Source organism: Malania oleifera, chromosome 8, assembly GCF_029873635.1.
Source record: "Malania oleifera isolate guangnan ecotype guangnan chromosome 8, ASM2987363v1, whole genome shotgun sequence".
In the NCBI taxonomy this organism is placed as follows: Eukaryota; Viridiplantae; Streptophyta; class Magnoliopsida; order Santalales; family Ximeniaceae; genus Malania; species Malania oleifera.
In genome coordinates, this window is record NC_080424.1 from 48440040 (window position 1) to 48452422 (window position 12383).

General features: G+C 38.6%; 1 protein-coding gene across 1 annotated transcript; it reads right to left on the reverse strand.

Annotated features, from left to right (window-relative positions):
• Positions 1-10466: 10466 nt before the first annotated feature.
• Positions 10467-11796, reverse strand: LOC131161975 (blue copper protein-like). Its single transcript, XM_058118056.1, has 2 exons — positions 11330-11796; positions 10467-11199 (listed from the first exon to the last, which is right to left on the reverse strand). The coding sequence occupies exons 1-2, from the start codon at positions 11712-11714 to the stop codon at positions 10805-10807; spliced, it is 780 nt and encodes a 259-aa protein (XP_057974039.1). The 5' UTR covers positions 11715-11796; the 3' UTR covers positions 10467-10804.
• Positions 11797-12383: the final 587 nt, after the last annotated feature.

The window sequence follows — 12383 nt, forward strand, 5'->3', positions numbered from 1 at the left end:
GTTAACATGTGAAGGAACCAACATGTACCTCCTCAACATGGATATGTGAAACACATCGTGGACCCTCGAGAGTGCTGGGGGGTAGTGCAATCCTATATGTCTTGAATGGTCCAATGTACCTCTAGCTCAGCTTGCCCTTCTTCCCAAATCTCATCACCCCTTTCATCGGAGCGATCATCAAAAATACCTTACCCACCTCGAACTCCAACTTATGGTGGTGAACATCTTTGTAGCTCTTCTGCCGACTCTGAGCTCATTTAATCATTTCTCGGATCAAACCTACCTTCTTAGATGCCTACTGCACAAGTTCAGGTCATAACACTTGACATTCACCAACCTCACTCCAATACAGAGGAGATCGACACCTCCGACCATATAAAGCCTTGAATGGTGCCATCCCGATACTTTCTTGGAAGCTGTTGTTATAAAAGAACTCTACCAGTGGCATAAACTGTATCTAGATACCACCAAAATCTAACACGCTTCCTCACTGACTGTCCATCAGTTTGGGGGTGGAACGCTGTAGTGAAAATAATCTTTGTCCCTAATGCTTCTTGCAAGCTTGTCCAAAATCAATAAGTAAACCTCGGGTCTCGATCTGATACAATGGACACCGGTACCATGTGCATCCTAATTATCTCATGCACATACAAGTCCGCAAGTCTATTCAAAGGGTAGCTAACCTTCATCAGTTTGAAATGAGTAGATTTCATCAATCTATCCACAATCACCCAAATGGCATTCTGCCCGTGAAGTGCTGGCTACAATCCGGTCACAAAATCCATGGAAATATGCTCCCATTTCCATTCCGAAATTGCTAAGGGCTGCAACGGCCCTGCCGGCCTCTGATGTTCAGCTTTCACTTGTTGACACATCAGACACTGCTCCATGAACTGAGCAATCTGCCTTTTCATACCACTCCACCAGAAGGTCTCGCGCAAATCCCGATACATCTTTGTAAGACCTAAATGTACCGTATACAACAAACGATGCGCTTCCTCTAAAATTGTCCTTCTGATATCATTGTCATTCGGAACACATAGTATGGTCCCAAACCTTAACACACTTTCCTCAGAGATGTTGAACTCCGAAGCCAATTCCTGCTAAACCTTTTCCACAACCTCTGTCAACTCCGCATCACTAGCTTGTGCGACTTTTATACGCTCAAACAAAGTCGACTGGAACACCAAACTAGCAAGGAAAGCCTGATGATCACCACACACTAAATTTATACTTGAGCTCTCCAGATCCTGTCTGATGTGATGCTGAGCCACAACTGCGAATACTGCCATGTGATCCGATTTCCGACTCTATGCACCGGCTATCACATTAGCTTTTCCAAGGTGATAACTGATGGTACAATCGTAGTCTTTTATTAACTCAAGCCACCGTATCTGCCTCATATTCAACTCCTTCTATGTGTAAAAGTACTTAATGCTTTTTTGATTAGTGAAAACCTCGTATTGCACACCATACAAATAGTGTCGCCAAATCTTTAGTGCATATACAATAGCAGTCAACTCCAAATCATGCGTAGGGTAATTCTTCTCGTATTCCTTTAGTTGCCGAGAAGCATACGCTACTACCTTACCTTGCTACATAAGAACACACCCTAGACCTTTCAGAGACGCGTCGCTATAAATCACAAAAATGTCATTCCCGGAAGAAATGGTCAAAACTGGAGCAGTAACTAGCCAGTGCTTCAACTCGTGAAAACGCTACTCGCAATCACTGGTCCGCTCAAACTTCACTCCCTTTCTGGTTAATCAAGTTGGAGGCCCAGACAGTTTAAAGAAACCTTCCACGAATTGACGATAATAACCTGCTAGTCCCAGAAAACTTCGAACCTCCTGCACATTCTTCGGCCTTACCCAGTCGACCACATCATAACTAGAGAATAACCAATCCATTCCCAGTATAACATCAAACCCTGACATATTGTAGACCACGAGATTTGCCAGTACCTGCTTCCCCTAAATTATCACTAGGCAGTCCTCTAATATTCTTCTACAAAAAGATACACTCCTAGATGGTGTAGCTACTGACAACTCTTCATCCATGACTTGGGTCTCCACCCCACACAATTTCACAAAATTAACGGAAATAAAGGAGTGGGTCACACCAAAATCAAATAATACCACAACTCTATTTAAAAGTAACATCATAGTACCTGTCACCACATTCCCCGCATGCTCAGCATCTGCTGGAGTAAGCGAATACACTCGTGTCGGAGTTGTGTTCGCCTGATATGTCCTCTGAGCTACCTGATTACTTCCCCATTTCTAACTCGAAGGAGGTGTACCCCTCTTTGGCGCATGACAATCCTGAACCATGTGACCTGACTGGCCATAGTTGTTGCAGTTACCCCCAAACGACGAGCATTCACCGCTATGCCATCTATGGCACCTAGTACAACGATCACCCGATTGGCTCGCCTGAGAACTTTGGTGCTCAATATTCTGACGGTAACCCGAGCCCCTACTGCTCCTCTTCCATGATCCCTGACGAGATCCAAACTGAGAACTAAAAGGTACTGGCCTCTTCTTCGGCTTCTGATCCACCTCGTCCTCTCGGATACCGGTCTCAATCACAGTGGATTTATCCACCAAAACCAAAAACTCACGGATCTGAAGCATACCCACTAATCTGCGGATGTCTTTCCTCAAGCCCTTTTGGAACATCCAAGTCTTCTCACACTCATTCGAGATCAAACGCAGCTCAAACCGAGATAGCTCTATATACCGAGAAGCATACCATTGCACCGTCACGCACCCTTGAGTCAGCACAAAAAACTCATCTGTCTTAGCATCACGCATAGAAGCCGGGAAGTATCTGTCAAAGAAAACTTCCTTGAAACGGCTCGTAGACATCTCCACAGGACCAGTCCTCCACTTCTCCAGCAGACTCACGGCAGTCCACCATCGCCTTGCCTCCCTAGATAACTGGAAGGTAGCATATATAACTCTCTGACTGTCTGTGTAGTGTAAGACCTCCAAGATCCTCTCAATCTTCTTGACCCAATCCTATGCTATCGTCGGGTTATGTCCCCTAGAGAACTTCAGAGAATGCATGCATATGAACCTCTCAATGGTGCACTTCGGAGATGTAGGAGAGCGTTCGCGTCCACCTGTCTTGTCGGTCCTTGAGGCACAGTAGAAGACTTATCACTCACCGTCTCCTCGGAGCCACTTCGCATGTCATTATCCTTGGGCTCCATTCTAAAAACACAACAAAGTTCTATCAAGACTCCTACAATATAGTTAACATAATTATCTAACCCTAATCATGTTAACTACTCCCTACCAGGTCCAGGTCTATCCTATCACACCGACACGAAATTCATCAATGGTTTGCCCTACTTTTATTGAAATCGTCATTCTAGGAAAAACACAGAATACTTACGACAAGTCCCGGTCTAGCAACGGAACAACCCTCAACCAACTCTACCCATATCCAACATCCTATACTCTAGTATGTACTCACAGCTAAGCCTAACCAAGTCTACAAGACCTAACAACCTAGTTAACTCTGATACCAAGTTGTCACGTCCCGAACCCATAAATGGGACCCAAGGGTGAAATAGTAATCTAGCCTATACCTGTATCATACAAATCACCAAAGATATAGTATGATGAATGAGGGTCCAACCCCGTGGGGTTCCCAGACACCCTATACACATTCATATACAATCATATACATAACGAAAAATTGTTTCTCTATATATATACATATAGTACCATACCAGAGTCCATACAATAGGAGTCCAAGCTCCATAGCACAAAACATAAACCTGGTTATCAACCATACCCCAAAATGACAACCCGAGAACAAAAGTCCTAACACTTACCCAAGCGTTATCTGCGGTATATCGACCATTACGCCCCTACACCAAGAAGTTAGCTCCGGTTACCTGAAGGACCTAAAAATATGTACATACAGTAGGGGTGAGACACCTTTCAGTAAGGAAGAATACATGTTATATCGGTGTGTGGCATTTGAGTGTTATCATGATACACAACACGTACATAGTTAAATACAGTTCCACTACTAATTTCACAGCAGTGCATAAAAGCACACACACACATGATCAAGCAACCCGGTGTCGTCACACCCTTTGGCCTGAAGCCGGCCCGCGATAATCGACATCAGCCGTAGCCGACCCATGATACACGGCGTCACCGACACATGGCTAGTCCCAGACTCCCATGGCATCGTTCCGGCACAAACTGGTGGATCCACACCCTTCAGTGATCAGTTGGTAAGACTCACTCCCTCAAATATAGAGTCGTAAACTCTTGCCAAACATAGCCTAGTGATTTCATACGCCCACGAATATAGAGCTGAACACTCTCAGTACTTGGAACAACTCAAAACCTAGTTCCAACTGCATTCCACAAAACACAACTATGCATGCTCATATAACCAAACATACCACACCCATTTGGTAATCTAAAATCATAGTTTTCTAAATATATACAATTTAAATAAAGTCAAGGCATGGCCATCCCTTTTACACAGTTTAAATCATCATATACATACGATTTTTCCAACAAAACTAGGGATGCAACCCAATACCCCCTTTTTCCCAAAACTGTAATCATGAAAAACCCATAGTTTTACCCATTAGATTTCCCCCAAATGAGTAACCAAAATGCACACAGTACCGTGGACCACAATTCCACTGAGTCCGATTTAAAAAATAACCGACATAAATTGAATCCCTTTACCTTTTCCCCAAATGGCAAATCTCGAACTCCAAGGCCCCTAAACAGTGAATCGAGTTCCAAAACCTACAACCCACAATAGAGAATATACTCACGACTCCATTCTCTACAAAACTACTATAACGAAAATGAAAACTAAGTCTTACCTCGATTTTACGTCAAAACCCAAAAATGCTCGAATCCAAAATCCAATTCGTAGAACTTGTAGAGAATCCTTCCACGATCCTCGTGGTAACTTCGGATCAACGTTTCCCACAACAAACGATGAGGAAATCTAGAGAGAGGGAGAGTAGGTTGAGTTTCTAGAGAGATATAGAGATTAAATGAGATTTCTTAGCTGAGAAGTAAGTTAAATATATATTTATAGTACCTTTGATTCAGCCATCCTCATCGACGAATGTCGTCCTCGTTGACGAGCCCATGTAAACACCTCGTCAACGAAGCAGTGACCTCGTCGACGAGTCTGAGATTCCCGGTTTCCCGAAACCTCTCGGCTTCTCCTCATTGATGAGCACCTAAAATTTGTCACCGAGAACTACTAATCCTTCGTTGATGAACTCTGGCTTCATCGATGAAGCCTACTTAAATTCCATTTTACCCTTCTCTTAATTATTTAAATTCATATATTACGGTTCGGGTTCTTACACCAACCCCCTGCATAATTAGTAACTTGATCACATATTAATGCAACATATAAAGCATAAAGTCATAAAAGAAAACTTAATTGACTCTATTTTCATGTTTAAAGAGCTGAAACAAAAAAGAAAACAAGAGTCAAGAGTTTGTTTTCATCAATTTTAACTCATTCGCTTTAAGGAAGTCATAAACTGAATTTATAGAATGAACATTTAAAATTCCAAGTAAAGATTTTGAGTATGAAGCTTAATTACTATTTTATATTCCAGGACATTCTAAAATAGAAACCCAAATGAAGAACTATCTAATACAACATACACCTTTATTTTTTGCTAGGCTAATTACATAGTAAAAGAGAAATGAAAAGGGACATATCATATAATAGTATCATATAAAATAGATAAACACCAATAAGACCATAGGTCATTTTCAGGTAAGCAATGCCACCATTGCAAGTTCATCTAGGTACACCAACACCAAAAGCGCTTTCATCCAAACACAATGGAAACCTAAGCTTCATTAAGTTTAGGTTTGGACACCGCATCCTAGATAAGGAAACCTTGCTCCAAGCCTTCTTGCTTTATAACCATATATGCTTTATATGTAGAGCTTTATAAGTAGCAAGAACATTACGGATTTTTTTTTATGGTCATTTTTCTATGTGAACTAATCCCAATATCATTGTCCAAATGGAATTGCAGTTATGAAACACACAAAACTAGAGATTCAAAATGGTGCAGTATATCAAACCAGCACAAACAAGCACTCCCACCATAGCAAAGTTATATAAGTCTTATCAATCACCAGATGGGAAATATGTTTTACCTTACCATTCATGCCTTCAACCATTCACATCACAAAACAACATTGACCATAGCAAAAATGACTACCCAAGTCAGAACAAGTTCATGCGCATAGAGCTAGGAGCCAAGCATTCCACATATGATGCTTCAATGCAACTAATATACTTCTGAGTTCTAAGTACAAAACTATTAATAAGCACCTTACACAAAATAATCAAAGCATGCACACAAGCACACAAAAGAAGATAAGACAATCTAGACCCACTTTGAGGTTAATAACCTTAAATGCAGTATCTAGTTGCAGAGAACATTCATAAAAACACGAAAAATAAAAATTTTGAATTTCAACACACTATTATCTCAAATGAACTATTCAGATTAGTTGGGGTAATTTTTTTCCTATTTCGAAAAACCCAAAAATCGTATGACGCTCATTAAGAATATGTTTTTTATGCTTCTCGAGCCAGTGGAGCATAGAAGAAAAGAAAGGAATGAGGCAAAAGAGGAACCAAAACCTTATCGGAATCATTGGGCACTAAAATAGACGGCGAGAGGTTGCGACGACAATGGCAACGAGTTGCGACGACAATGGCAATGGGTTGCAATGACGACAAACGAGGAGCTCTATGAACGGTGATAGGTGAGGGGCTGGGACGACGAGAGCAAGGGGCTGCGACGGCCACGGTGAGGGGTTGTGGCGAACGGCGACGGCGAGGGGTTGGGGCTATCACGGAGAGAGAAGGATCAAGAGGGGAGAAAGGAAATAGATCAGGGAAAGAAAAGAGGGAAAGAAGGAGGATCGGGAGTCGTGGAGGGAAATACATAGAGAAAGGAGGGAAATAAGGGAGTTTGGGGAAAAGCCAAGCGGCGCAGGTAAATATATTTATGTGTATTAGTGACGAATCTAAACCGTCACTAATACCTCCCAAACCGTCATTAATATATTTAACTAAATTATTTTTATATATTTTAAATAAAGAGCTTATTAGTGAAAAATCTAGACCGTCACTAGTATCATATTATTAGTGACAAATCTTCCAAAAAATTGGGTTAGTTTTATAGTAGAGAGCATTAATTCTTTTCAAAAATTGAAGAAGTTGGACATTACGATTTTGAATGAATTTCAAATTAAGCATAAGGGAATTTGCGACAGGTCTAAAAAAATTATTTCGTTGGTTAATCCTCCAGCAGGGTGGATAAAACTTAATTGTGATGGGAGTTGTAGGGGCAATCCGAGTACTTTAGGAGGTGGAGGAATTATTCGGGATTGCCATGGTATGGCAAAAGCAGTTTTTTCAAGTTATTTTGGTAATGGTACGAATAACAGTGCAGAATTAAAAGCAATCAAGGAAAGGAATTCGTTTATGCAAATGTTTGCATTATTTTAATGTGATTATTGAAAGCGACTCGCGAATTGTAGTTGATTGGCTTCAGAGAGGTAGATGTACTTTGTGGTATCTTTGGGATTTTTGGGAGGAGCTCGTGGTGGAGTTAGAAGGAGTGAACTTCATGGTAATGCATCAATATAGGGAAGACAATAGTGCGACTGATTTTTTTGCTAAAGAAGGAGAAATGGGAAACAATGTAATCTACGAAAAACAACACCTTCTATCACGTTATCTGAAAGGTATTCTTTGGATGGATAGGTGGGGTCTCCTTTCCGTTCATCATTAGTTCAACTCTAGAGTTTTGTTTGGTGAATTTTGATTTGTTTTTGGTTGTGTTTATGTTTTTATTTTCTTTGTTAGTTATGTTTAGTTTTGTTGTCTTGCTTTGGTTAGTTGCTGGTGCTATTTTTTGGGAAGGATTTTCTATAATTTCCCTTTTGCTTATTTTGTAACCATGTTCCTCCACCAAAAGTGAGGGTATATTAATAAATAAATGGAGGTGCCGCCCTCATTTAGTAAAAAAAAAAAAATCTTCCAAAACCATCACTAATATTGTAAACTAAATTATTTTTACAATTTTTAAATAAAAAGACTATTAGTGACGAATCTAAACCGTCAGTACTATTGTTTACAAAATTATTTTTAAATTTTTTAAATAAAAAAAACTATTAGTGATGACAATAAACCGTCACTAATACAAGTTATTAGTGATGATTTTGAAAATTCGTACTAATAGTGTTAACTATATTTTTTTTATATTTTAATATAATAATAGTAGTGACGACTACCTAGTCGTCGCTAATAACGACTTTTAGTGACGGATTTCATTTGTCACTAATACCCATAGAATCGTCGCTAATATTTTTCTGAGATAATTTATGCGTGAAAAATGGTTTCCCGCGATAGTTTGAGCAAGAAAATCGATTTGTAGTGACGAAGTTATTAGTGACGGTTTTAAAACCGTCACTAATAGTGTCGTATAAGTGATAGGTTTTAAAACCGTCACTAATTCTTACACTATTAGTGAAGGTTCTCAAAAATCGTCACTAATACCCACTTTTAGTGACAAAATTGAATCTGTCACTAATAAATTTGTCACTAAAAATCATTCTTTTTGTAGCGAGTTTTCCTTTGAAAGAAACCGGCCAAATCATGCGAATTCAAAAGTTTTTAATAAAACAACCCAAAAAATATTTTTAACATTGAAATTTAAAATATTTTTTGGGAATAATAGATGGTCTGATTTCACTATTGAGGATATGTAGGCATTCTACTTTGTCAATCTAGTCATCTAAATTCTAATTTCTTTGCATGTTTGTATGTCTTTTGATTAGGCATTAAGAAGTAAGACTTTTGAGGTTAAGTCCTCTGTATGAATCCTATGAAGTCTTTTCAAAGGGGTTTAAGGGTTAGTAAATTTATGAAACGAATGAACGTATAAAAATAAAATAAAGAATTGCGTTGGATGCTCGACTTACCTCTATAAGTCGTCAACCATCTAGTTCTTCAATATGATTTTTTTAATTTTTTTTTTCAAAATTCAATCATTTCTTTCAAAAATTTGCTTTTCAAAAAAGAAAGATACATACATATACACAAGATAAGCATGGTAACTATTCATGAAATAAGTGTTTTAGGATAGTAATTCTTTGAATTCAATAAAAAGGAATTTAAAGTATTACCTTCCCTATTCACAAAGGTACTCTTGAACCTAATATGTTTTCAAAATATTTTCCTCTATTTTACCTTTTCAAAAATTGTTTAAAAAAAGTGGTAACTTTATTTTCTAAAATAAAAGGACAAATTAGGGAACCAATGGTTTGGTTTTCTATATATACTTATTTGGCTTGTTAAACAGTCACCAAAATATTGGTTACCCAAACGAGTTTCCAAAAAATTTGTGGCCAGATATGATAAACCACTTATCTTGGAAATTATTTGGCAAAGTGAAGTTGGTGTGGCAGTGCGGCTTGGTGTCTCGAGAAGAGTATGTCCAATTTCAAATAAGGCGGGTTGTGTTTACCATGTTGTAACAATTTTTTTTTTCTTAAAACTGCACGTCATGATTGGTTTGCGAATTGAATAAAGATAAAAAAAAAAAAAAAGAATGTAATGAAAAATTAAACGGGAAGAATAACAAAATCAAGTAATGAATTCGATTCCATTCCCCTTGATTCCATTCCATTCTTATGTACCAACCATGTAGTTAATAAGGCGCTAGGTTGACTCATAAGTAACTAAATCCTACTTTGATTGAGTCTGTTCGATTATGATGAAGTCAGCCGAGTCAGAACTGGTTCAAGTCAAATCTAGAATTGAGACCTTCGCTGAATCAGGCTAGTCCAATGAATTAATTATTTGAATCCAACATAAGAGAAATAGAAGAGGGTAATCAATATGGGACTCTAAGAAAACTTTCAATGTTTAAGTCAATAAGATTGTTTAAGGTCAGAAGAAGGCATAAAGGAATAAGGTTTCTCCAATCACTTACGACTTACCTCTTTATCGACTATAGATGAATGCGTATAGGCATTTTCTTCATCCCATATCCTCTCCTTGTTTTTCTCGACCTATTATGGAAACCACATAATTGGTATTCAACTTTCATTGTTATTCCAGTCCACAACCTAAATGGCAACACGCATTTTTCGGCAAAGATGAATTTTATTTTATATATTTGTTATGTTTTAAAAATATTTTTCAAACTTTAAATTAGGACAAAATATTTATAAAAAAAATTGACGGACGAATTTGGAAAATGAATTGAGGAAGTAGGAGTCCTTTTCTGAACTCCTAAATAAGTCTACCGGTTTATCTTGCGTGGAAATTGTAAAGGTGAATATCTTTAAGCCACAATTTTAGCAAAAACTCTTTCACGAATTTCAACCCCATCCTATATGCTATGTTTGACAATATGCATTCTAAGTTCTTAGTTTCTTTATGTAAAAGTTAAAAAAAAATCAAGTACATCTTTTTGTAGATCTCTATAAACCCAACTGCTGTACGATCAGATTCGTTCACATTATGTATGATTGAAAACATAAAATTTGAGACTTAAATTTAAAATTTTAGATATTAAAAAAAAAGAAAAAAGAAAAAAGAAACAGAAACGGCATTTGAATCCCAATCACGAACCACGAGCAGATGAACATCACAAACTCCTAATATTCTTCATCGCAAATAACCTACTCATTCATCACATCAACAGATCGATCGATCAATCGGGGACAGCACTGCCTCTATCCTGGCCAGATTACGACAAAATCATCTTTAAAAATCCAATCCAAGTGATTGTTAACGCAGCTGCAAATGGAGACGGCCGAGTCACCGAAGAAGATTGCGGAACCGCCGAGGACGGAGTCCTGCCGGAACCGGTGGTTGTCGGCGGCGATGGGGTGGTGGTGGTGGAGGGTCCTGACGGCGTTCCCGACGGCGACGCCGGCGCTGAGGCCCCGACGGTGATGGCGACCTTCATCCCGGAGCTACAGTGTCCGATTACGCCGCAGATGAAGTACTGGGTCCCGGCAGTCTTAAGGGCGATGGTGGTGGGGCCACTGGTGTACGAGTTAATGGCGTTGTTTGTATTGCAAGCGGTGTAATCGGTCTGGCTCACTTCCTGCACCGTGTGGCTGCTCCCGTAGTTGAACACTGTCAAATCATTTTCCAAAAATAATAAATGAACAATTAGCCTTGATTGCAGATGTGAGAACGGAAATACGAATCATAAAAATATATATATATATATATATATATATACTATAAGTGAGAAGAGAGAAACCTAAACTATCGCCAACCGCAAAGGTCTTGCTGGTGGTCCAAGTGCTGTAATCATAGCCACTAGTCCAACCGCTCGCGTCTCCGACTGTGTAAACTGTTGCAAAGATTGGCGCAACCCAGCATAAAATGTAGACTATGCATGCATTAATTTCAAAGCTAGAAATTGCCATTGGAGAGAGAGAGAGGTGTGCGTGTGTGCGTTTTGGTTTTGGTACATGAATGGATGGGGGCATGGGAATGTGCAGATATATAATGGGGAGAAGGAGTAAAGATGGTGGAGTGAGTAGGGGATTTGGTCCGCTTAATTCAATCGGAAAGGAGGGGATGAGCTGAGCCAGACATTTCACCAAACCTCTCCCCAAAAAGTGGATGCTCATTTTCCCCATCGACTTTGGTGAGTTTATTACATTTTCTCTTTCTCTCTGTGTTGCTTCACCTTGGCGTGGGGATGTTGGTTAGGGTTTGTCCTTTGCGCCAACTCATAATCATTGTTTTGTAGAAACCCATACTCAATTCATGTACATCGTGAGGGGCTTCCAACCGCATGATCTAGAAATTATTGACTACTTTTTTATCACTTTTTGTTCAATAGAAAAAAAAAATCATGCACAAGATGGGAAAAAAAGATATCATCGATACTAAATTTGTTTAGAATTTTATTTATAAGTTTGTGTCACATTAGAAAATTTGAATAGATGATGAGTGCGAGTGAATGATGGGTGCTTATATACACGGTTAGAACTAAGATCCAATAGATTTAAACTTTTGAATTAAATTGGTATTCATTTATCGTATCAAGTCTATCCATGGACTCTTCCTAACAAAATTTTGAGTCATTCATAAAATTTTAAATTTAAGAAATTTATGAAATAAGAGATAGAATGCTTCTTCTTGCTTAATTCAACATAATCGGCTTTCGATAAATAAAATAATTTAATATTGACCGACTGACATAATTGACTTTTTATTGAACTATGAGTCTTTTTATACAAAATTTGTGTAAAAAAAATTAAATTTTGCATCATGTTATTTGAATTATTTTCAATGCGAACACA

Excerpts from the sequence above, each read along its gene's own strand:
- LOC131161975 (XM_058118056.1), bottom strand. The coding sequence starts at position 11,714 with ATGGGGAAAATGAGCATCCACTTTTTGGGGAGAGGTTTGGTGAAATGT. Across the intron at positions 11,200-11,329 it reads TGCGGTTGGCGATAGTTTAG|TGTTCAACTACGGGAGCAGC; the intron begins GTTTCTCTCTTC and ends ATGATTTGACAG.